The sequence below is a fragment of the Scyliorhinus canicula genome, chromosome 15 (assembly GCF_902713615.1).
Source record: "Scyliorhinus canicula chromosome 15, sScyCan1.1, whole genome shotgun sequence".
Taxonomy (NCBI): Eukaryota; Metazoa; Chordata; class Chondrichthyes; order Carcharhiniformes; family Scyliorhinidae; genus Scyliorhinus; species Scyliorhinus canicula.
This window is the reverse complement of record NC_052160.1, coordinates 21,609,374-21,636,469: the sequence shown is the minus strand read 5'-3', so window position 1 is coordinate 21,636,469 and position 27,096 is coordinate 21,609,374. Positions and strand designations below refer to the sequence as shown.

Below are 27,096 nucleotides of genomic sequence, written 5' to 3'. Positions count from 1 at the left end.
CCGTCTTGGGGCTGAGATAATACTTAGAAACTCCTCCAGTTCTTCCTCTGCATTTTATAACATCTCAAATCCACATTGGCACAATCTTGCAACATACTCTAGAATGATATATCATATATGCTAACATGGCATAAGAGTATGTATTTTTTTTAAAGTCATTTACAGGATGTGGGTGTCCGCGCATGCGCCAGAGCGTCAGCGGCTGCTGATGTCATCCCTGTGCCTGCGCAGGGGAGGTGGGTTACGTCCGCGTTGGCCATCCCGGAGGCTATGGCCAACGCGGAAGGAAAAGAGTGCCCCCCACGGCACGGGCCCTCCCGTGGATCGGTGGGCCCCAATCACGGGCCAGGCCACCGTGGGGGCACCCCCTGGAGCCAGATTGCCCCGCGCCCCAGGACCCCGGAGCCTGCCCACGTCGCCAGTCCCGCCGGTAAGGGAGGTGGTTTGATTTACGCCGGCGGGAGAGGCATTACAGCAGCGGGACTTCAGCCCATCGTGGGCTGGAGAATCGCTGGGGGGGGGGGGGGGGGGGGGGGGGGGGGGGGCGCCTACCGGCGCGGCGTGATTCCCGCCCCCGCCGAATATCCGGTGCCGGAGAATTCGGCGGCCGACAGGGGCGGTCTTCACACTGCCCTCCGGCGATTCTCCGACCCGGCGGGGGTGGGGGGGTCGGTGAATCCAGCCCCTGATCTTATGATGGAGGGAGGTCACTGATGAAGCAACTGAAGATGGTTGGACCAACGACACCACCCTGAGGAACTCCTGTAGTGATGGCCTGGAGCTGAGATGATCGACCACCAACCACCACAACTATCTTCCTTTGTGCCAGGTATGACTCTAACCAGCGGAGAGTTTTCCCCTATTCCCATTGACTCCAGTTTAGCTAGGGTTCCTTGATGCCATTCTCGGTCAAATGCTGCCTTGATGTCAAGGACAGTCACTCTCACCTCATCTCTGGCATTCAGTGCTTTTATCCATGTTTGAACCATGTGTGTGAGCATTCTATCCCGATGTATACTTCAAAAATGAAAACACACTTTTACAGACATAAGGGCCGGGATTCGGCAATCCTGCGGCCAAGTTCTGACTCAGGCGTGAAAAGCAGCGCGAGCCACTCCAGCATCAACGGACTTCAAGTGACAGGTATCCACCCCTTCCTAGGGGGCTAGTATGGCCCCGGAGTGGTGTCCGCAGCTCCGGCGCCCGAAAGCCAGCGCTCCACGGCAGGCGCAAGTCCGTGCATGCGCGTGGGTTCCCGTCCCCGCGCCGGCCCCCAGGTAATATGGCGCAGCCCTACAGGGGCCCAGCGCAGACGAACATAGGCCCCCACGGAACTAGCCCGCCTGCCAATCGGTGGGCCCCAATCACAGGCCAGGCCACCGTGGAAGCCCCCCCCCCGGGGTTGAATACCCCTGTCGGATTTCCTCCCCATAGCTGACAACATCCCCTCGACCCCATCTGCTGGCAACGAACAGATCCTTGGATAAAGACAGAGTCCCCACATTACATAGAATCCTTCTTCTGACTCTCTAAGAGCAAACTTAACTTTCTCTAGCCATACGCCATACCCTCTAACCAAGGTGTCGGCGCCGCCGATCTTGATCCCAGTAGGATTCACTGCCGGACAATCAGAATGACGAAGGCCTCAACATCGACCCTTCTTCCCCTCTAGTAGCCTCAGCAGCTCCGAAACCCTGAAAATAGCCACCAATGGACATAGCACCATCCTCACCCTCAAAATCTCTGACAGTGTCTCAAAAATCAATGCACAGAAGCCCCCAACAGGGGCTGGTTTAGCTCACTCAGCTAAATCGCTGGCTTTGAAAGCAGACCAAGCAGGCCAGCAGCACGGTTCGATTCCCGTACCAGCCTTCCCGGACAGACGCCGGAATGTGGCGACTAGGGGCTTTTCACAGTAACTTCATTGAAGCCTACTCGTGACAATAAGCGATTTCCATTTCCAAGACCAGAGCATGTGAACATGATTCGGAGGCCCCTTGCACACCTCTCGCATTTGTCCTCAACCTCAGGAAAGAACCCACTCATGCAAGCCTGAGTCTGATGGGCCTTGCACACCACCTTAAATTATATCATCCTGGCACAGAATGTCGAATTTGCCCGGTGCATAAATTCACTACAGGCGCCCCTAGTCCCACAAACCCCCAAAGCTCTATCCTCAGCTCCTCCTCCCATTTCCGCCTTATCTCCTCCACTGGTGCCTTCTCCATTTCCAGCAATCACCCATAAATATCTGCAATCTTCCCTTCCCCACCTCATTCTGAGTTGGCAGCTTATGCAGTTGCGTATACTTTGGCAGTTGAGGGAACGAAGGAAGCTCCTTACGTACAAAATCGCACACCCATATGTACACTTCTCCTGCAACTCTTCCAGCCTCGCAAACCTCCCTTCTACGAGCAGATGTCTTATCTGTTCTACCCCTTCCCTATGTCAGCTCCAGTACATCTAGTCTGTCCCCGCAGGTGTGAACCTATGACTCACGCATATTGGGCCCAGTACCGACATACCCCTTACTCCAAAGTGCCGCCTCAGCTGGTTTCATATCGAGGGACGACACCACGACTGGGGTGTTGGTATACCTACATGGGGTGAACAAGAGGGGGCCATTGCCAGGGCCCTTAAGCACACTCCCACATAGGAGGCCTCCTCTACCTACACCCATTCCGCCCCCCGCCCCCCACCCCCCTCTCATCGTCCCCATTGCAAAAATGCCCTCCGAAGCCTGGGCGTCTTACCTGCCCAAACAAATTCCGAGATTAATTTATCCACCCTCGAAGGCACGCCTTTGAAAGGAATATTGGCAGGGACTGGAAAACAAATAACAACCTCAGGAGAATGTTCATCTTTACAGCCTGTACCCTCTCCACCAAGGACAGTGACAGGGCACCCAACCTCTTCAAATCCCCTTTTACCTCCTCTACCAAACCAGCCAAATTCCAATTATATCGTGGCCCAGTCATGGGTCACCTGAATTCCCAGATACTGAAACCTTATTTTGGCCAGCTTAAATAGCAAAGGCTCCCAATTTGCACTCCTCCCCTGAGGGTTCACTGGGAATACCTCACTCTTTGCCCATTCAGTTTATACCCCGAGAAGGAGTCAAACTTCTCAGTAAGTCTATTATTTTTCCCATACTATATGTTTCGAATCTGCTGGAGTGTAAGTAAAGTCGCCATAGTCCCAGTTGACCATTGGTTGCTTTCTCATCCCAATTTGGTGCATACACGTTGACTAGCAACACTGGCGCCCCCTCCAACACCCCACTCACTATCCCATATTTACCCCCGGGTCCTGCACTTGCTTGGCCCACACAAACCCCATCCTTGTTTAACATAATGGCCACTCCGCGTGATTTCAAGTCAAACCCCGAGTGAAACACTAGTCCCACCCATCCTTTCCTCAACCTAACCTGATCCTTCACCCGGAGGTGCGTCTCCTGTAAAAGGATCACCTTCATCTTCAAACTCCTCAGGTGTGCAAAAATCCGAGACCTCTTAAATCGGCCCACGAACATTCCATGTTATAATTCTTTTACAGGTTTACCCCCCCCCCCCCCCCCACCCCCCCCCCCCCCCCCCACCCCCCCGACCATCTGCCATCATCCCCCTCTGGCTCTACCTCCTCTAATACCACCTAAACCGGTCCCATTCAAGATGGCCCCCCTCTCTGCCCATGACTACACTCAGTCTCCAACTCTGCCACTTTGCTATCCCCCCTATCCCTCCCCACTTTCCCCCCTCACAAACCTGGCCACCTCTTCCCTGGTCTCCTCCCCCACCTCACCTCCGTTTACCAGCATTACCTTCCAGCGTGGCAGCTCCTTTCCGAAGGCCCCGCTACACACCCCTCCACATCTCTTTCTCTTCCCCCCCCCCCCCCCCCCCCCCCCCCCCCCCTCCAGTCCCTCCTGTTAAATCCAGCATGCTTCTTCGCCAGCATCATCGTCCTGGTATATTTGGACACAATTCCCCTGCCATTCACAGTCTCGCTTCTCCCATAGTAGGAACTTTGCCTTTTCTACGAACTTGTGCAACCGCACAATCACTGCCCGCCGTGGCTCCCCTGCTCTCGGCTTCAGCCTTAGTAACCAATGGGCCCTGTCCACCTCTGGAACTTTGTCCAGCATCCTCTCCTCCACCAACCCGGTCAGAATTCTCGATACATATTTTGTTGCGCTCATTCCTTCCACACCGTCTAGCAGGCCCACAATTCGCAGGTTCTACTGCCTGCACCTGTTCTCCTGCTCCTTAACCTTCATTCCCAGCGACTTGCATAGGTCCCCCAAGATCCCCACCTCTGCCTCTAGGGACACGATTCGATTGCTCGTCGGACACACCTTCTCCACCTTGCCTGTCGTCGCCCCTTGTGCCTCACGGCACTTCTCTACATGGTCCATTGATCCTCACAGAAGTGCTACTGCTCCCTCAATGGCCTTTGAGCAGGCGCCATGTTTCTCCTTCCTTTGCTGGCGAAATTTGTCTTTGATGAAGTCCAACAACTGCTTCATCTGGGGCTTTCCATAAGCGACGACCCTTCCCCCTCCACCATTCTCGCAATTGTTGCCGCGCGAAAGGACCCCTCCAATTCTTTAGCCACGGTTTTAACTTTTTTTTGCTGGGTCTGGTAGCCAGTAGACATGTCAATCTTGGAGAAAACCTCTCCCTCTACATCTCCTGCACCATTTTCCTGTCGGAGCTACTCCACTAACGAGTATAAAGTGCCCAAACCGACGCCTTTGAGCCGGAGCTGCACTGTGTGCGACCACTCACTCCATGGCCGCCATCTGAAGTCTGAAGAGGATTTTATCCTTGGTTCAGCCAACATGGCCATATTCTCTCGTTGGATCCCTCCCACCTATACAGGGTGAGGGTGAGATGGGAAAGTGAGCTGGGTCTTCTACTTACTAGTGAGGCTTGGAGGGAGGCCATTTTCAGGGTAAGCGCCACGTCATCATGTGACCGGTTGAGCCTAATTCAGCTCAAGGTATTACACAGGGCGGACTTGACCAAGGCAAGGGTGAGCAGGTCTTTTCCAAATGCTGAGGATAGATGTGATCGCTGTTCGCTTGCCCCAGCTAACCGTACGTATATGTTTTGGGCCTCCTCCAAATTCGCCAGCTTCTGGGCTTCCTTTTTTCGTACTATGCCGGAGATAATCTGGGTAGATTTAAACCCATGTCCACCAGTAGCCATATTTAGGATTTTGGATTCACCGGCGTTTCACTCTGGAGTAGAGGCAGATGTTGTCACCTTTGCATCACGATAGCCTGGAGGCAAATATTGATCAGTTGGGGATCTCCCACTCCACCCAATGCCACTGCCTGGTTGGGCGACTTATTGTGATTCCTATACTTGGTGAAAAACAAATTCACCATTAGGGGGTCAAGTGGAGAGGTTTTACCTGAGATGGAACCATTTATTTCCCTTTTTTAAGGATCTAGGCATTGTCAGCTGTGAGGGAGCTTCGGTATAATGTTTAAGTTAAGGGGCGGAGCGAGAGAGAGGGAAAGAGTCGGCTTTTTGTTTCCTCCTCAGAGGCAGTTCGAGCCCCCCCCCCCCTTCCGGGGGTAAATGAGGTGAGAGAGGCCCCGACACTCGGACCGAGTTCCTGCCTCCATTCCCTCCCCCTCCTTTGGAGTTGCACTCGGAACAGGAGCCTGCCGACCATCAACAGTAGTTGGGAAGTTAGTTCAGTGGGAATGGAGGCTAGGGCAGTTGAATGTTCTTCCTGCAGAATGTGGGAGGAAAGGGTCACCTCGAGTGTCCCTGCTGACTATATCTGCGGGAAGTGCACCCAACTCCAGCTCCTCGAGAACCACGTTAGGGACCTGGAGCTGGAGCTGGATGAACTTCGGATCATTCGGGAGGCGGAGGGGGTATTGAGAGGAGTTATAGGGAGGTAGTCACACCTCAGGTAAAAGAAGACGGTAGATGGGTTACCGTCAGGGGAGGGAGACGGAACCGGCAGGCAGTGCAGGGATCCCCAGTGGTCGTTCCCCTTTATAACAAGTATACCGTTTTGGATATTGTTGCGGGGGACGACTTACCAGGGGTAAGCAATGGGGCACAGGTCTCTGGCACAGAGTCTGTCCCTGTTGCTCAGAAGGGAAGGGAGAAGAGGAGCAGAGCACTTGTCATTGGGGACTCCATAGTTAGAGGAACAGACAGGAGGTTCTGTGGGAACGAAAGAGACTCACGGTTGGTGTGTTGCCTCCCAGGTGCCAGGGTTCGTGATGTCTCTGATCGTGTTTTTGGGATCCTTAAGGGGGAGGGGGAGCAGCCCCAAGTCGTGGTCCACATAGGTACCAACGACATAGGTAGGAAGAGAGATGGGGATTTGAGACAGAAATTCAGGGAGCTAGGGTGGAAGCTGAGAGCTAGAACAAACAGAGTTGTTATCTCTGGGTTGTTACCTGTGCCACGTGCTAGCGAAGTGAGAAATAAGGAGAGAGAGGAGTTGAACACGTGGCTACAGGGATGGTGCAGGAGGGAGGGATTTTTTTTTCTGGATAATTGGGGCTCATTCTGGGGTAGGTGGACCTCTACAAACAGGATGTTCTTCACCTGAACCAGAGGGGTACCAATATCCTGGGGGGGAGATTTGCTAGTGCTCTTCGGGGGGGTTTAAACTAATTCAGCAGGGGGATGGGAACCTAAATTGTAGTCCCAGTGTATAGGATGTTGAGAGTAGTGAGGTCAGGGATAGGGTTAAAAGTTCGAAAGAGGGCACCAGCAAGCAAGACGCTGGTTTGAAGTGTGTCTACTTCAACGCCAGGAGCATCCGGAATAAGGTGGGTGAGCTTGCAGCATGGGTTGGTACCTGGGATCTCGATGTTGTGGCGATTTCGGAGACATGGGTAGAGCAGGGACAGGAATGGTTGTTGCAGGTTCCAGGATTTAGATGTTTCTGTAAGAACAGAGAAGATGGTAAAAGAGGGGGGGTGTGGCATTGTTAATCAAGGAAAGTATTACGGCGGTAGAAAGGATGTTTGAGGACCCGTCTACTGAGGTAGTATGGGCCGAGGTTAGGAACAGGAGAGGAGAGGTCACCCTGTTGGGAGTTGTCTATAGACCTCCGAATAGTTCCAGAGATGTAGAGGAAAGGATTGCAAAGATGATTCTCGACAGGAGCGAGAAGGGTAGTTGTTATGGGGGACTTTAACTTTCCAAATATTGACTGGAAATACTATAGTTCGAGTACTATAGATGGGTCAGTTTTTGTGCAGTGTGTGCAGGAGGGTTTTCTGACACAGTATGTAGACAGGCCAACAAGGGCGAGGCCACATTGGATTTGGTACTGGGTAATGAACCCGGCCAGGTGTTAGATTTAGATGTAGGTGAGCACTTTGGTGATAGTGATCACAATTCGGTTATGTTTACTTTAGCAATGGACAGGGATAGGTATATACTGCAAGGCAAGAATTATAGCTGGGGGAAAGGCAATTATGATGCTATTCGGCAAGATTTAGGATGTATAGGATGGGGAAGGAAACTGCAGGGGATGGGTACAATCGAAATGTGGAGCTTTTTCAAGGAACAGCTATTGCGTGTCCTTGATAAGTATGTACCTGTCAGGCAGGGAGGAAGTTGTCGAGCAAGGGAACCGTGGTTTACTAAGGAAGTTGAAGCACTTGTCAAGAGGAAGAAGAAGGCTTATGTTAGGATGAGACATGAAGGCTCAGTTAGGGCACTTGAGAGTTACAAGTTAGCCAGGAAGGACCTAAAGGGAGAGTTAAGAAGAGCGAGGAGAGGACACGAAAAGTCGTTGGCGGATAGGATCAGGGAAAACCCTAAGGCTTTCTATAGGTATATCAGGAACAAAAGAATGACTAGAGTAAGATTAGGGCCAATCAAGAATAGTAGTGGAAAGTTGTGTGTGGAATCAGAGGAGATAGGGGAAGCGTTAAATGGATATTTTTCGTCAGTGTTTACACTGGAGAAAGACAATGTTGTCGAGGAGAATACTCGGGTTCAATCGACCAGGCTAGATGGAATCGAGGTTCACAAGGAGGAGGTGTTAGCAATTTTAGAAAATGTCAAAATAGATAAGTCCCCTGGGCCAGATGGGATTTATCCTAGGATTCTCTGGGAAGCCAGGGAGGAGATTGCAGAGCCTTTGTCCTTGATCTTTATGTCGTCTTTGTCGACAGGAATAGTGCCGGAAGACTGGAGGATAGCAAATGTTGTCCCCTTGATCAAGAAGGGGAGTAGAGACAACCCTGGTAATTATAGACCTGTGAGCCTTATTTCGGTTGTGGGTAAAATGTTGGAAAAGGTTATAAGAGATAGGGTTTATAATCATCTTGAAAAGAACAAGTTGATTAGCGATAGTCAACACGGTTTTGTGAAGGGTAGGTCATGCCTCACAAATCTTATTGAGTTTTTTGACAAGGTGACCAAACAGGTGGATGAGGGTAAAGCGGTTGATGTGGTGTATATGGATTTCAGTAAGGCGTTTGATAAGGTTCCCCACGGTAGGCTATTGCAGAAAATAAGGAAGTATGGGATTGAAGGTGATTTAGCGGTTTGGATCAGTAATTGGCTAGCTGAAAGAAGACAGAGGGTGGTGGTTGATGGCAAATGTTCATCCTGGAGTTCAGTTACTAGTAGTGTACCGCAAGGATCTGTTTTGGGGCCACTGCTGTTTGTCATTTTTATAAATGACCTGGAAGAGGGTGTAGAAGGATGGGTTAGTAAATTTGCAGATGACACGAAGGTCGGTGGAGTTGTGGATAGTGCTGAAGGATGTTATAGGATACAGAGGGACATAGATAAACTGCAGAGCTGGGCTGAGGTGGCAGATGGAGTTTAATGCGGAAAAGTGTGAGGTGGTTCACTTTGTAAGGAGTAACAGGAATGCAGAGTACTGGGCTAATGGCAAGATTCTTGGTAGTGTAGATGAACAGAGAGATCTCGGCATCCAGGTACATAAATCCCTGAAAGTTGCCACCCAGGTTAATAGGGCTGTTAAGAAGGCATATGGTATGCTAGCCTTTATCAGTAGGGGGATTGTGTTTCGGAGCCACAAGGTCATGCTGCAGCTGTACATAACTCTGGTGCGACCACTCCTGGAGTACTGCGTGCAGTTCTGGTCACCACATTATGGGATGTGGAAGCTTTAGAAAGGGTTCAGAGGAGATTTACTAGGATGTTGCCTGGTATGGAGGGAAGGTCTTACGAGGAAAGGCTCAGGGACTTGAGGTTGTTTTCATTAGAGAGGAGAAGGCTGAGAGGTGACTTAATAGAGACATATAAGATAGTCAGAGGGTTAGATAGGGTGGAGAGTCTTTAACAGTGAGAGTCTTTTTCTTCGGATGGTGATGACCAAAACGAGGGGACATAGCTTTAAATTGAGGGGTGGTAGATATAGGACAGATGTCAGAGGCAGTTTCTTTACTCAGAGAGTAGTAGGGGTGTGGAACACCCTGCCTGCAACAGTAGTAGACTCGCCAACTTTAAGGGCATTTAAGTGGTCACTGGATAGACATATGGATGAAAATGGAATAGTGTAGGTCAGATAGGCTTCAGATGGTTTCACAGGTTGGCGCAACATCGAGGGCCGAAGGGCCCGTACTGCGCTGTAATGTTCTATGTTCTGTGTGTTTTTTGTTTTATATTTGCTTGTAATTTCTTGCACTCCTCCATTCTCCTTGGTATTTTTTCAGTTTATTATGTAAAACTTCAAGAAACATTTTTTTTTGAGAATACCTTCACACAATAGACTGCAGCTGTCCAAGGCAGCTCACCACAGTCTACCCAAGGTCATTTAAAGATGGGCACTGAAGTGCTTGACTTGTGAGCGCCAACCACACCCCATGGCTGAATGAAATAAAGGAAATGTACAGAAGAATGAAAGGCACAAAAGGTCTCAACAATGATTACAGTGAACCCAATGATTCTATTAATAAAGCAACATTTCGTCTGGCCTCAGGAGATCTGACAGGATTCCCATTCCAAGTGTCAACTTGGCACAGTGGATTTCACTGCTGAATTAAATGTTTGTGGATTCATACTCCAATCCATGATTTGTACCCAGTTATTTAGACAGTGCTGATGAAATGCTGGATTACCATGCCATGATTCTTCGAATGACATATTCAACTGTTGGTCCACTGGTTTAGGTGAATGTTTGGCATTTGAAATATGCCACAAGGGTTAGAAAAATATATTGAAATAGAGATAGACATATTTCTGCAATCTCAAGCTTGTTTACATGGCAGTTGCTCCTATCCTTAGGAAAAGGTATTTGTCATCACTGTTCATTGAGGAGGTGCAAGTTAAGAGTTAACCTAACTGGAGAACATTTACATCTTAACACTTTTACACTGAGCCACAGATTCATTGGCTGGGACATTAACAATCACTGCTGGAGTAAATTGAACTGGAATGATCTGATGACTAATCAATCATTTTGTACAACAAGTGGCACAATGTGGCATTCTGCAAAAAATTATGATTATCCATGAAACAGAACCACATTGCCAAAATAAAATTTACATCTGCAATTTCCACCTTGCCTTGCTAGCCCAAGTACATAGAACATAGAACATTACAGCGCAGTACAGGCCCTTCAGCCCACGATGTTGCGCCGTCCTGTGAAACCCCTCTAAAGTCCCTCTACACTATTCCCTTATCGTCCATATGCCTATCCAATGACCATTTGAATGCGTTTAGTGTTGGCGAGTCCACTACTGTTGCAGGCAGGGCATTCCACGCCCTTACTACTCTCTGAGTAAAGAACCTACCTCTGACATCTGTCCTATATCTATCTCCCCTCAATTTAAAGCTATGTCCCCTCGTGCTGGACATCACCATCCGAGGAAAAAGGCTCTCACTGTCCACCCTATCTAATCCTCTGATTATCTTGTATGCCTCAATTAAGTCCCCTCTTAACCTTCTTCTCTCTAACGAAAACAGCCTAAAGTCCTTCAGCCTTTCCTCATATGATCTTCCCTCCATACCAGGCAACATTCTTTTAAATCTCCTCTGTACCCTTTCCAATGCTTCCACATCCTTCCTATAATGTGGCGACCAGAACTGCACACAATACTCCAAATGCGGCCGCACCAGAGTTTTGTACAACTGCAACATGACCTCATGGCTCCGAAATTCAATTCCTCTACCAATAAAAGCTAACACACCGTACGCCTTCTTAACAACCCTCTCAACCTGGGTGGCAACTTTCAGGGATCTATGGACATGGACACCGAGATCTCTCTGCTCGTCCACACTACCAAGAATCTTACCATTAGCCCAGTACTCTGCCTTTCTGTTATTCCTTCCAAAATGAATCACCTCACACTTTTCTGCATTAAACTCCATTTGCCACCTGTCAGCCCAGCTCTGCAGCTTATCTATATCCCTCTGTAACTTGTAACATCCTTCTGCACTGTCCACAACTCCACCGACTTTAGCGTCATCTGCAAATTTACTCACCCATCCTTCTACGCCCTCCTCCAGGTCAGTTATAAAAATGACAAACAGCAACGGCCCCAAAACAGATCCTTGTGGCACACCACTAGTAACTGGACACCAGTCAGAGCATTAGTAATTTCAACACAGCATGAAAGTAGACATCCTTTAAATCAGTATTAACCAACTAGTCTTTTGGGAATAATTCCTATTTTGATTATTTCCTTGCAGGAGAATATTCTCTGTCTTGAGATCCAAGATCCAAGAATCTGTGGATTCAGATTCCACAGTTTGCAGTTGAAAATTCTACTTTCATACCATCCTCTGTAAACAATTGTTTTGCCATTCCTTACATTTCTTTACTGATGTTTATAAATGTGTGCCTGCTCATGACCATCTTGCTGCCCTCACTTTCATCTTATTACACTTCATAATCTTCAAGACCTCCATCTGTTCACCCTTTAACCATTTCAATTCTAACGAATAAAGTCTCAAGTTTGCAAAACTAATTTGAAATCAGCCTCCTCATTGCCATAGTAACGTAAGACTAAGAAACATGCACGTTGCATGGCAATGTATGCATGTAGAAAGCAATGAAATTAAATAGATGACTTTGTAAGTTGCTCAATGAGATTTTTAAAAAAATAAGACGTTTAGACTATCAAATTCAAATTAAAGTGCTTCGCTTTAGACAGAAATAGTAAATATAAAGAATGTTTCAGGAAAATAGGATAGGAACTGTTCTTGTTAAAATACTTTGCTTTGACAGCTTCAGAATTAACTGACATTAGCTACAGGACATACAATTCCTTTTCAACTCGGTAGCTGTTGAAGCAACAAGTTTTGTGCAGCTCATCCTAAAATATTACCTCTGTGATAATGAAGAAGTCATCGCCTGGTTCACCCTGGACCACAATTTTCTCCCCATCTTCAAACTGGACAGGTTCCAGAGCATCAGCTACTGTCAAACGCTCCCATTTGTCCAATGATTCTACAAAGTGCAAAAAACCCCTCATTATTTACTGTGGTTAATGTATCTTGTAGATATATTTCTTATGTTCATTCACTGCACGTTTTTGTCATTTTACTGTTTTGGATAAAGGGTAGGTTGTGTGGGTGGGAGAGGATAGGAGAACTACATATCACGTTCAATAGGCTGAATTTAAAGAATTGTTATATGTTCAATTTTCAGGCGGCATGGTGGCACACTGCTACCTCATGGCGCCGAGGACCCGGGTTTGATCCTGGCTCAGGGTCACTGTCCGTGTGGAGTTTGCACATTCTCCCTGTGTCTGCATAGGTCTCACCCCACAACCCAAAGATGTGCAGGGTAGGTGGATTGGCCATGCTAAATTGCCCCTTAATTGGGAAAAAAAAGGATTGGGTAATCTAAATTTATAAAAACAAATGTTCAATTTTCTTCAATTATAGTTTTTGCCGACATAACAACAATCATCCTACTTCAAAGCATGTAATTCAAGGTATGAGTAGTAGTTTAGAACATTAGAGAGGCGTGATACAGCATTATGTAAATGCAAATTTCTTTCATCTGTGCTTAATGGGTAAGCACTTACTGAAAGGGAAATTCACTACTGAAGCCTAAAAAGAGAGGATACATGTAAAAAAAGATGAAGCTTATGTTAAATGCTGAGGAATCAACACTGCAGAAAATGTAGAGGGACAACATTTAAAAGGAAATTATGCAAGCAAAAACTGGGTGGGGAGGCAGAGAACATTTGTATAACTCTTGGAGAATATTATGGCCGGAATTTACCGGCCATTCACACTGGCAGGATCTTCTGGTCCCGCTAACAGTGCAGCTCTCCATCGGCGGCGAGGGGTGTATTCAATGGGAAATTCCATTGACAACGGCAGGACCAGAACATTCCACTGCTGGCCAATGGCGGACAGCAGAACAAGCGGTGGTTTGCGTGGAAAATCATGCCCTTTATGTCTTTTTTCACAAAAGAGAGGGGGAAATCAGACATTACAATCAGGAGGGAGGGGCATGAAACATTGGATGAAATTAACATAGCTAGACAGGAAGTATTGAAGAATTTAACATCACGACAGTGGACAAATCTTTGCACCCAGATGAAATGTGTTTCAAGAGAAAGGAGCAGGCTCTGACCATATTTTCCAATCTTCCCTGGCTCCAGATATGGTGCAAGAGGTCAGTTAACGTTGTATTATTGTTTAAAAATGGAGAAAGGGATAGACCAAGCAATTACAGGCATGTTAGCCAAACCGCAATGATGAGAAATTTATTTGAAGTACAAGATAATGATCGGCAGTTGTTTCTGAAGACTAGGAACTGGTTCATTTTTTCTTTTAACACACTTTTAAATCGGAGGAAGATAGAAAATGGAACAGTACGAGAAAAAACAGTCAAGCAAGAGAGTTGGTGGTTGAAAATTCCAAGGAGGCTTCACCTCAAAGTCAAAAGGACGATGCTGAGGGAATGAGTGATATGAGGGTAGTTCGAGGCTTTCATTGTAATAAACTGCGCCACACCAAATAACTATGCTGGTTGTTAAATGGAAAGCCGGTTGGAGTTATAAGTCTTAAGAAAGAAAATAGTAAATCAGAGACTGGAGAACAAGAGAAACTGGGAGGGTTTGTGTACAGAGAATAACAAACAATATAAATAAATGAAGGAGTGAAAATGTGTGCACAAATTGTACAGAAGCAGAGTGAACAGCAGGTGGCTAATGTGTTTAAGGATTTTGTATAAGACCATAAGAAATAGGAAAATAGGCCATTCGGCCCCTCAAGCCTGCTTCACCATTCAATAAGCTCATGGCAGTTCTGACATTCGTCACGTCCACTTTCCTGCCCTTTTCCCGTAACCCTTGATTCCCTTACTGATCAAGAATCTATCTACCTCATTAGCACTGCTGCCTCACGGCACCGAGGACCTGGGTTCAATCTCGGCCCTGAGTCACTGTCGTGTGGAGTTTGCACATTCTCTCCGTCTCTGCGTGGGTCACACCCCACAACCCAAAGATGTGTAGGGTAGATGGATTGATTGCGCTAAATTGCTCCTTAATTGGCAAAAAAAGTGGGCACTTTAAATTTTTAAAAAAAGGATCTATCTATCTTAGTCTTAAATATAGACAAGGAGTCTGCCCCGACAGTTCTCTGTAGCAAGGGGTTCCAAAGACTCACAACCCTGACGGAAGCAATTCCTCCTCATCTGTCTTAAATGGGCTCCCCTTTATTCTGCGACTATGTCCTTTGGTCCTAGACTCTCCCTTGAGGGGGAAAGTGGTCTCAGCATTTACCCTGTCAAGCCCCTTAAGAATCCTATATGTTTCAATGAGATCACCTCTCATTCTTCTAAATTTCAATGAATAGAGTCCCAACCTGTTTAACCGTTGCTCATAAGACAATCACTCCATAGTGGGGATCTACCAGGGATCATCCTAATGAACCTTCTCTGAATAGCCTCCAATGAAATATCTTTCCTTAAATGAGGGGACCAAAACTGCTCACATTACTCCAGATATGGGGCGGAATTCTCCGATCCCCCGCAGGGTTGGGGAAATCACCCAGGACCGGCGTAAATCCCGTCCCCGCCGTGGCCGGAATTCTCCGCCACCCGGGAATCGGCGGGGGTGGGAATCACACACCGTTGCGGCGATTCTCCGGCCTGCGATGGGCCTACGTCCCGCCGCTGTCAGGCCTCTCCCGCCGACGTGGTTGAAACCACCTCTGTGCCAGCGGGATTGGCGGCGCGAGCAGGCCCCCGGGGTCCTTGGGGGGGGGGGGGGGGGCGCAGGGCGATCGGACCCCGGGGGGGGGGGGCGAAAGGCCCCCCCCCGGGGGGCCGACTGGCGAAAGGACGTTGGCACCAGTCGGCGGAGAGGGAACCACCCCGGCGCGGGCCTAGCCACTAAAGGTGCGGAGAATTCCGCACCTTTGGGGGCTAGGCCTGCGGGAGGTCCCAGCGTAGCGGAGTGGCGCCAACCACTCCGGCGTCAGGCCTCCCTATAGGTGCGGAGAATTCCGCACATTTGGGGAGGCCTGACGCCGAAGTGGTTGGCGCCACTCCGCTACGCCGGGATCCCCCGCCCTGCCGGGTAGGGGAGAATTTCGCCCATGGTCTCACCATTACCTTGTACAGTTGCAGCAAGACATTCCTACTCTTGTACTCAACTCTGTTGAAATAAGGACCAACATTCCATTAGCCTTCCTGATTACTTGCTGCACCCGTGTGCTAGCTTTCTGTGATTCATGCACAAGTACCCCCAAGTCACTTTGTGTTGAAACTTTCTGCATTTTTTCTCTCCATTTAAATAATACTTTATTCTTTTGTTCTCCCTTCCAAAACAAACTTCACATTTTCCCACATTATTCTCCAATTGCTAACTTTTTTCCCACTTATCCTATCAAAATCTTTTTGTATCCTTCTCCAACCTTGCCTTTCCACCTATTTTTTTGTCACCTGTAAATTTGGCAATAACACATTTGGTTCCCTCCTCCAAGTCATTCTTGTATATTGTAAACAGTTGAGGACCCAGCAATGATCCCTGTGGAACCTCACTGGTTTCTGGTCGCCAACCTGAAAAAGAACCTCCATCCACACTCGCCCTTTCCTGCCAATCAGCCAATTTTCTATCCATGCCAAGATACTACCTCACTTAACCTTGTGTGAGATACATTTCCACCTTCTGGAAATCCAAATACAATGGACTGGATTCTCCATTATTTCAGCAGCGCACCCACGCCCAGGGAGTTTCTGACCAGGTGGGGCTGCCCACAATGGGAAATCCCGTTGGCCAGCTGGCGGGACGGAGAATCCCCCTGCCGACGGGGCGGAGAATCCCGTCCAATACATCTACTGATTGCCCTCTAACCACTATGGTTGAGATTTCCTCGAAAAACTCGAATAAATTAGTCACCCACGATTTCCCCTTCATGAAGTCAGCTGACACTGCTTGATTAGATTATTATTTTCCAAATGTGCTATTACTTTCTTAAAATTGATTTCAACATTAGATGTTAGGCTAATCGGACTATAGTTAACCGCTTTTTCCCTCCCTTTTTTGCGGGCAGTTCTGGTCCACCGCTCCATAACCTAGGGGGTCAATCACTTCTGCTCTCACTGCTACAATACATTTTCCCTACAAAATTCCTGCTACACACCAGGGTAACGGCCACGAAAAGACCACCACGAGCGGTAGCTACCAAATATGCGACCACTCACTCCATGGCTGCCACCGGAAGTCCCTCCCTCCTTTTTTGAATAGAGGTGCCACATTGGAAATTTTCCAATCCTCCTGTACTTCTTCAGGATCCAAGGATTTTTGGAAAGTTACAACCAAACCGTCCACTATCTCTGTAGTTACTTCTTTTAGGATCCTAAGATGCAAGCCATCAGGGCCAGGGGCCTTCTCAGCCTTTAGCTCCATTAGTTTGTCTAATATTACTTTTCTAGTGTTGGTGATGATATTTAACTCTCCCCTGTATTCTTCAGTATTAGTGGGATGTTCCACATTCTCCATGTGTCTGCGTGGGTTTCACCCCCAACATCACAAAGATGTGCAGGATACATGGATTGGCCATGTTAAATTGCCCCTTAATTGGAAAGAAAATGTAAAAAATAAATAGGATGTTCGACTTATCTTAAACCATAAAGACTGATTCAAAATATCCTCTGCCATTTCCTTGTTCCCCATAACTATCTCTCCCAATTCATTTTCTAAGGGGCCTATATTCACCTTGACCTCTCTCTTCTTTTTTATATATTTAAAGCAGCTCTTACTGTCAGTTTTTATATTCCTCGCTAGCTTGCCCTCATAGCTTATCTTCTCTCTCTTTATTATCTTTTTAGTCCTCCTTTGCTGGATTTATCCAAGTCTTCAGGGCTATCACTGACTTTTGCCTTCTTAAATACTTTTTCTTTCAATTTAATACCCTCCTTAATTTATCTTTCCCCCTTACTGGGAATCACCTCCTTAAATGTCTGCCACTGCTTGTTTATTGTCTTTCCTGCTAATCTATCTGCCAAGTCTACTTTAGTTAATTCTATCTTCATTCCACTGCAATTCCCTTTATTTAAATCCAACCCACATTTCTCATTCTCAAAATTATACCATATGATCATTACTTCCTAGGGGAACTTATACACTGAGGTAATTTATTATACCTGACTCATTACGTAGATACGTTGGCTCCATGACATAAACAGCTGGCTTGTAATGCAGAACAAGGCGAGCAGCGTGGGTTCAATTCTCCCTGACAGGCACCGGAATGTGGCGACTAGGGGCTTTTCACAGTAACTTCATTGAAGCCTACTTGTGACAATAAGTGATTATTACTATTGTTCCAGGAAACTATCCCTAATGCACTCGATGAATCTGTTGTTGTAGTTACCCTTTCCAACTTGATTAACCCAATCAACATGAAGATTAAAGTCACCCGTACTTACTGCTCTATTCTTTTTACATGCTCCTATTATTTGTTAATTTATACCCTTTCCTACAGTATGGCTACTGTTTGGGGTTCTATATGCTACTCCTACCAACATCTTCTTTCCCTTGCTTTTTTTTTACCTCCACCCAAATAGACTTGACATCATCTGCGCCGAGATCATCTCTCACAACTGTCCTCATTTCCTCTATTATTAACAGTGCTACCCCACCACCTTTTTATACCCCCTGTCCTTCTGAAAGGTCCAATTTCCTTGAATATTAAGCTCCCTGTTTTGATTTCCTTGTAACCATGTTTCAGTAAAAGTTTCTTGCGAGATTTTGAAATTGGAACACCCGGTTATTTATATGAAGTTTTTTTACTATAATCTTTTTGTTTGAAAATCACTCATGTGGCTGGGAGAGGAAACATCATTGCTTCTGCCTTGTCATGAGCGCAAGGGACATTATTGGGAACCTGGTTTGTAAATAAGTTGGGGTATACTTTATACTAATGCATTCTTAAAAGAATCTTAGCAATTTTCGATAAGATAGAACTGATAAGAAATGGTTGCGAAATGAAATTGTCTTTCAAATTACAATGTTTAATTTGTAAAAATGAGGGATTGTGTTAAGAATTGGATGAAAATTATGACTAAAAAATGAAATTGGGATAAAATAAAATAAAACAGGGAGTTGATAAGGGCAGCTGTCTGAAGAGATTTAGAAATGCGAATTAGCATATCAGTGGAAAAAAAAAAGCAAATGTTTACCTATCTGACTTGAGAAAAACAATGAGGTAGAGAAGAGGTAACTCCAAAGTGGAGAAAAAATGACATTTACACGTATGTGTTAAAAGCTGGATATACAGGGCGAATAACATAAATGGGAAATAATTATATATTCATGGCACAATAACTGCAGAAAGTCTCCCGAAAACAAGTTATTGCTGCTTAAGGCCCAAAACTCGAACCGAGCAGATTTTCCTTCACTGAAACCGGTTTTCCCAAACGTGGCCAAATAACTTGTTAATCATCTGCTGAATTTAGCGAATAAATTTATACAATATTGGATGCTGTTTGGGAGCAAAGGGGCATCTCAGAGTTCAGGGAATGTAGGTAGTCGGGAACCAAGGTACCGTAACTTCATGTAATTCAGTGTGTCTACAGCCATCGCTTTCATTAAGTGTTGTAGTACATTATGGTCATTTATGTCTTGTGTTTTTTTCTTCTAACTTAATAAATATGCTTTATAAAATTTTGAAAAAAGTATGTTAGCAAAATAGACACCTGAATAATATATTTCAGTTTTCAAAAATTACAGAACGTTGGTCAGAAAGTAGGCAAATCCAATGAAAATGAAAACAAATAATAATCACTTAATGCCAATTTGAAGATGCATTTGTCAATTATAATTCGTTCTTACATTCTCTGGACCTTAGATGCTACAGTGTTATTACATTGTTGAAGAATCAATGTTTTGTGGCAATTACCTTTTCCCCTCAGTTACACTTTTGTTTTATTTATTACTGAAGGACAAAAGCGTGACCAAATTTCATAGTAATCCAAATAATCAGAAAAACAAAACCTTAAGCAAGGAGTTGAATGGATCTCTAAGAATGCCTGATGAACTATAAAAGCATTAAAATAAAGAATGCCAACCACTTAACTCTGTGGTGTTAGTCCAAGAAGACACACAAGAGGGTGAGATCATACTCCTGGGGAATAAATTCTCATCTTTTAATCAGACTGTAACTCAATATTTCAGTTGATGTAATGGACTAATTTATTACAACATCCTTCTTTCTAGTTTGTCACATATGAAATCAGTGCAAGTATATCTATTTGTATTAAACAGCAGTATTTTGGACTCTTGCAGGATAAAGCTCAGACACAGAATTCCACTGATGGTAGTCAGTGTGTGAAAAGGTCCCAAATGTCAACCACTTCACATTCTTTGTACGTGTGCTGCAGGGGCTCCTTGAGGTCAGCCACAGGATAGTATTTTTTGGCCCGAGAGTAAAATGCTTAGGTATGAACAAAGACTGATACCACACAAACTATATGGGTGGCAGTAACAGTATTAACACAGTTGACAACTGACCCAAAATGGAGACCTTGCTCAGGAATTCCTCATACATCTTCCGCTTTCTCAGTGTGCTACCCTGATCAAAAAAAAAGAAAATATGAAAGTTAGTGGATTTGATTTGTTTCAGCAACTGGTACTTACATTCCGTTGAGCAGTTGAAGCCTATCTGTCTGTTATCTAGCTCATAGGCCTTGTGCAAGAACTTTGTCAAAAAGGGAAGACATGCCAATATGTATTCCAAACATGACAAGGAAAATGACTGATTTTTCTGGATAAATGTGCACCCAATTTAGCCTTATCCAATGTGTTCTAATACTACTTTATAATTGAGTTAATTCAAATACCATAACCAGAAAAGTCAGCCAATTTATTTCACGTTCGTTTCTATCTATACAAAAGAAATTTGTACTCCTTTGTGTGCAAAGGATACAAGATGTACACACTTCAGATTATTAATCAAGAATTAATTAAACTCATGTTGCCCTTCTTCAAAATCACGGGTTTATGGTTCTCATGGAGAAAAGGACTAAATATCAAAATGGAAGCTCCTCCCTAAGCAGTGAAATCGCTCAGAATTCTAAAGGATAAAGCTGAATTTGGTTTATTTAGTGCTCTGATGATTGGTCCTGATTATAAGGAACAGAAAAAGGTATATAAATTATAAAACAGGAGGAATCAGAGAATACAATCCCCAAAACACCTGGAATTCCATGTGATAAAAACAGAATTTGACTTACTAGTCATCATAAACCAGCAGCCCTGCTAACCTTTAATTGCATATTTGAACAATTACACTCATTCACACAGGTCAGCAAATCTTCCCTTAACAATAGATATGTATGATTCTACAAGGTTCACTTATTCTAAGCCACCTTTACGTACTAACTGCATAAAGCATGGCATGTCATCAGGGGATGTTTTTAAAGCTAAAAGAGTATACCAAAGGGTCACAGCACTGACATTTAAAATTTTATGAGACCTGACAGGTTATACTCATCCTTTGAACCTAAATACCCTAAAGTTATTCTCCATACTCTTGTGTGTAAACGTGGTTATTATTAAGGTTTCAGTACTGTTCTCTGCCTGGGGGAGGGTGGGAGAGGAGACACTACAAAAACATGGCGGAAGATTATTTTGATCCAAAATTATATGGCAAAAGAAAACGATGTGCAAGCAAACTGAACTACTTTTAATAAATTAAATGCGGTGTCATATATAATTTATACAACAAGAAAATCTCCAAAACCTTAAAGGGAGGACTGTAAATATTGCTCTGGTTTTATTTGTTTGTCATTGTGAAAAAGCATACAGCAAGTGCAGTTTCAGTATTTAACTACATTTTTAATTGCATATTTAGAGTTTCAAGGAAAAGCGAATAAATGCTATTGCATTTTAGTACATGCAACATGTACAGAATTCATTGTAAATGGTAGAATAAGAAAATGGCATGTAATTGTTGTATGGTGTATAATTTCCTTAGTCTTTAGGCTACACACCATTTAGCTCCCAAATGCAAGTCACCCTTCCCCCCAATGCTTCGACCAATGACATCCTGAGCCTAACCAGGAAGTAGATGGAAATGGTCTAGAAACAATTCTTATTCCAATTCTTTAATTCAGAGGGCAGCTAACAACCAAGATCGGGAATTTGTTTAAGTTAAAGATCAAATGCACTTCCGGTGATGGCGGGCGAGAGGCAGCCACACACTGTAGGGCTGCCGCTCGGGAATAGAAATTTTGGGGTTTTAACGCTCGGTCCCAGGGGCAATGGAGGCTGAAAAAGCTGTAAGAAGGCACAGGGAGAAGAAATGTCCAAGCTTGGGAAAAAAACGACCGTGAAAAAGGGGGTTAATTAAAGTCCACTAGTGAGTGGAAAAGTCAGCGCAGGAACTGCAAGGAAAGCGGAGGCCGCATTGCTCACAGCAGAAGAAATGACCAAAGTGATGGTTGTGGAACTTGAAAAACAGTTCACAAAGCACATGGAAGCGATGAAGAAGGAGATGGAGTGGTATTGAAAGTGCTGGTGGAGGAGGCGACTGCCCCGGTGAGGGCGGCGGTATCAAGCACAGCGGCAGAGGTGTGGGAACAAGGTGAGACACTGAAGGAAGTGGAATAGGCATTATCGCAGCACAGTGATCAACTCACCTTGATGGGGAAAGAGTTGCGGAAGGTGACAGAGACCAACAAGGGTCTGCGAGCCAAAATGAAAGACCTGGAAAACAGATCCAGGTGGCAGAATCTGAGGATCGTGGGTCTGCCCGAAGGGGTGGAAGAAATGGGACTGAGAGCGGGCCGTGTACCGATGTAGCCTCATGTAACTCTATTTTTTCACTGCGTGTTGGTGAATGTACTAAATGAGTCAACATTGTATATTTGGACAAGGGACGAGTTGGGACTTTCATTTGCAATGATGGTTCTTTGGGTCTTGGGTGTGTATGCTGGGGTTGTGTGCTGAAGGGGATTTCTTGGTTTTCCCGGGACCAGGCAAGGCGAAAGGAGACCCAGGCGGGGGCCTCCACGCTGGCCGGTTTAAGCCGGCCAGTGAACGGGAGTGAGGTGGGGGGAGGGGCTGCAGCCATCGAAGCCTGGTAGAACAGGTTTCGGTGAGTCTAGCCGTGGTGAAAAGTTGGGGGAAGGAACCAAGGTTGGGGGGAGGAGTTTACAAGAGGAAGTGGAGGGGAGGAGTCTGGGAGGGGGGTACAATTCATGGGTGCCATTCACGGTACTCTTTCGGGGATTGGATGGCATTGAATATTAGGGGGTGTGGACTATATGTGTCAACGGTGACCAGAGGCGATTCCTGATTCCTTTTTTCCTCCTTGGGTGGTTTAGTTTTATTTGATGCTTATATTGCCAGGTGGGCCGTTATTTGGGGGGGTGGTGGGAGGATGGGATCGTTGTTGTTGGTTGGGGGATTGACATTGCATTCGTTACCGTTTACTGTTTGTTGGTGGGGGGTAAATTCTGAAGAAAATGTGAAAATGGAGAACAAAAATATTTTTCACAAAAAAGATCAAATTTGTGTGTGACAGCATTTATCTCTATACCAACAGCACCTCCATCAACACCTTAACTGCCTCCAAGTGAAGACTGCTCGTCTGTCATCCAGTTTGGGGTGATTCCATTTCCTCCAACTGAATGCTGGGAAGACTAAATTCACCATCTTGACTCTCATCACAAATTCCACTACCTCACACTAATTTCACCTATGCCCAGCGATTATCTCAGGTTGAAGCAGACTTCTCACCATCTTGGTGACCTGTGCAGCCAGAAGTTCAAAATTCCAAACCCTATCGATCACAAACATCACATACTTCCACTTCAGTAACATTACAAGACTTAATTATCTCCTGGCGCAATTACTCCAAAACTTTCCTCGCTGGTTTTCCATCCTCCACCCTACAATCACATTGGTTCCCCAAATCCCCACATATTTAAAATTCTGAAGAAGAATCATAATGGACTGAAAACAGTAACTGTTTCTCTCACCACAGATGCTGCCAAACTTTTCCAGCACTTTATTTTGTGTCAGATTTCCAGCATCCGCAGTGCTTTGCTTTTATTTTACATGAATGTAAAAGTTTTGCTGGTGTCTTTAATTCCCTGCATGGCTTCTTCCAATCCTTCTCTGCAAATTCCTATATCCCCCAAATCCATACTCCTTTCTCCTTTCTCCCACCTACCTCTATCCCTCACTTTTGGCACTGTGCAAATCTTTCTGCCACTTGAGCACAATATCTACAATTCTTTCCTTAAACCTCTAACCTCTCTCACTCACTTCAAAACCCATCGCTTTCACCAAGATTTCTATTGCATCCTGTTCTCTACATTCTCTTTTCCAAGCTTGCCGTCAGTTTTCCATACACATACCCTTGCAGTGCATTACATTTGGCTGGTTTTTATGTTAAAGGCATTTTAAAATTGTAGCAGCCACCAGTTCCTGGTGTCATGCATCAATGTTCAATTTGATCCATCATAGTGGCACAGGTAATTTTAGAATAATTACCGTTATAAATGAGCAATGTTTATATAATTTAGTTCTGCAAAGTGGCAATTCTAGAGATACAAACAGGTTTGTGCTTAACTTTAACATGACATTAGAAGTGGTCGCCATACTATTAGGACATTAAAGCAAAATTTTTTTTTATTTAAGAACTTCTGATTTAAAAGTTTGAAAATAAGTTTGGATTTAAGATGTAAAGGATAATGTCAAACTTTTCACTCTTGATGGGGAATTCCCAAGAGGGCATATCATGAATTTTGGTACACTTAAATGAACAGCTGCATATCAGCCATAGTGTGCGCCCCAAGTTCCAATATTCCCCTGTCAACAGTGCAAAGATAGAAAGTTATCCCTATAATGATGGCATTTACATTTTTGAGAATACTATCCATTACTGCAAGAGTAACTGATACTTTTTAATTCCACAGGGTTTCTTTTTTGTGAAATAATAGAGGAAAAAAAAATCACGTCCTGGTGTATTATCCATCAAATTTTATTATGCTTTTTAAAGAGTGGATCAAATGAATTGTGGAGGGAACATATAAATCTCATGCTTAACAAAATTGAATGTCAGATAATGCGTAATGCAATTCAATAACATCTAAGAAAAGGTTAGTAACTGAGTCTGACGTTTATTTTTATACTCTCTGTGGCCTCCCTACGGCGTGTTCCTGGGCCATGGAGAGAGCCCACCATTGGCTGAGGGAAGGATCTTCTGTCAATGAGATTTGCCATTGAATCCACCCAGGCCGCCAGGAAACCTGCACCGCCAGTGAGACTGGAAGATCCTGCTAATGTGAACAGCCAGAAGATCTGGCCCAAGTTTTCAACTCTGGATTAAAGTCCACAGAATTAGAAAGTAAAATATTTTACTGTGTGCCCTGCTTCAACATTACTTTGCAAATGTTTTGGGCTGAAAATTATTCACATTTGACATCTGATGCTATTACTGAAGGAACTATTTTCTCTCTTCACTTGAATAGATTTAATTAACTGAGAGGTAGAAAAAGTTAACTTATGCCAAATCCTCTCAACTGCCTTTCTGTAATTTTCTTTTAGAAAGTAAAATAGAGCTAAAAGTTCTTGCTCAGCAGTTTTTCTCCCTCTCTCCCTTTGTGCCAACCTTTGTCAGATTCCTTTGAACTTGGGTTCAGATTTTACCCGTTAAAATCTTCCAAGCACAAATCAGCATATGACCATTAACTAGCATGGAAAACTAGTGCACCAGCAACCTGTCATCAAATTATCAAGGGAGAAAGTATCATTGAAAATAATCAAATTTTTACCATTAATATTAGAAATCAATAGCTCCAATACTTTGCCAGAATTACAAGCCATTCTCTGAACGTTAACAATGATGACCATCCTCAGTATTGAGAAGGTCTATGGCAATGGGCTTCAGTACTCTTTTATTTCATCAAGTAGTAATATATTTTGTTTTGTTACCTTCCCATAACACACATACACTTCAGGGACTGCAGCGGTTCAAGGCAACTCACCACCAATTTCTGAACGGCAACTAGGGATGGGCAATAAATGCTGGCCTAATGAGCGCCACCCACATCCCATAAATGAATAAGAAAAAACACATGGTCTGGTGTAAGGAAATGGTTATACAAAAGTGAAAATCTACACGGCAAGAGTTTAGCCCAAGAATGCAATAATAAATAATCTTTCATGGTACAAAGCTCAGTTGTAATTTATTTCAGAGTTTATGCTTAATTTAGGGTCTCACTTCTATTTTTAACAATAGAAAATTTCACAATAGATGTTTCAAAAGATCATTTTTAGATTGAAAACAAGCAAATTAATTGGAAATTAATTAGCTGTCAGTTCAACTTTTTATAAAGAGATACTTTTTATTCATGATGTCCACAGTACAATTCAGGCATTATATTTTCCATTTGTATTAACTAATTAGGTACAAGTTATACCTTACTGTTTTTATGTGCACAAATAATTTTGTTTGAATAATGATGAATGCAATTAGAAGATTAGTTGTTGGACTGTTGGTAAATGAACACATAAAACAAATCCAAAATATTCCAGTCATGCAAAATTCTCAAACGATTAAAGATTTACACGTTTCAGGAATTCGCCAACGAAAATGTTCAAATGGTTTATTCACAATAACTTTTTAACCTTCAGTTTCAGACTGAAAGGACTTTTGTAAAAAAATCAACTGATCCCTGAAACTGTAGCAAAATGGAGAGTGACAATGTAATTTAAGACAAACCATTAGAATGCGCCTGTAGCTGTCCCTGTCAATTCCCCACAGCTTGAGGTCTGTCTTGGCCTTGACAGTTGCTGCTCTTGGTGTGCCATAGATCAGAGCAAGCTCTCCAAAACTGCCTCCTTCTCCAATATTTGTAGCCCATTCTCCATTTACATAGACCTATGCAAAAGAACAACATATGTCAATCTGGAGACCTCGGTTTCTTCTTTTCTTCTCTTTCAAGTCAACTATATTCGCAATATTCTTTTCTGTGACAAATGAACAATATACCAACGGGTTTCTTTGTAAAACACTACGATGAAACATCCTACTTTGTGGGTACAATTTCAAGCCTGGGTACACAAGGATACTATGAGCTCTTTAAATGTCAAGCTTCTATGTTTTTTGAATTCATTATTTTGTGTAGTGTTTAACATGTGCAGAATCAACAAGCAGAACTACCTAAATTATTTTAAAATCAAATTATCAAAGTCTATAGAACTGACCCTATTTAATTTCATTTCTAAGTAAAATGTAGTAATCAATATGTAAAATGCAGACGGGAATTAGGAGAAATACAATGCTCTTATAATTACTTACCACATCATAAATATTATGTATACAATGTTTTGAGCCCGTTACCACTGTCAGGCCCATGCTCACAAGTTAGAAAATCTCAGGCAGCTACCTGAGATTTCTGATGGCACCCAAATTTTCCCAAGGTCTCATTAGTGTACCAGGGCCTCAAGAAATTCCATAGCATATCTTCATGTGCACAACTTACAACTGTAATAATGCAAAAGACATTACTCCAAAACCTTTGTATGTAAAGCATGAACATAAGCAACTTTATAAATGAAAATCAAGATACATATTAGCCCCAATATGCCTTTTTATCAAAATGTTTTGTTTCACATGATTTTCAGAATGTGTGCACGTAGCAAATTAC

The 27,096-nt window shown here is 44.3% G+C and overlaps 1 protein-coding gene across 3 annotated transcripts in view; it reads right to left on the bottom strand.

Moving 5' to 3' along the window:
- The window catches only part of prkar1b (protein kinase, cAMP-dependent, regulatory, type I, beta), a 284,119-nt gene that overhangs the window by 69,602 nt on the left and 187,421 nt on the right, over positions 1-27,096 (bottom strand). For all 3 annotated transcript variants that reach the window (XR_005463401.1, XM_038819659.1, XM_038819660.1), the window contains exons 7-9: positions 26,169-26,327; positions 19,946-20,006; positions 12,299-12,420 (exon numbers count right to left, since the gene is read on the bottom strand). Coding sequence is in view for 2 of the 3 variants with exons in the window: in XM_038819659.1 (XP_038675587.1) it covers positions 12,299-12,420; positions 19,946-20,006; positions 26,169-26,327 (342 nt within the window). In the remaining variant the exon portion in view is untranslated. The remainder of the gene's footprint in view (positions 1-12,298; positions 12,421-19,945; positions 20,007-26,168; positions 26,328-27,096) is intronic.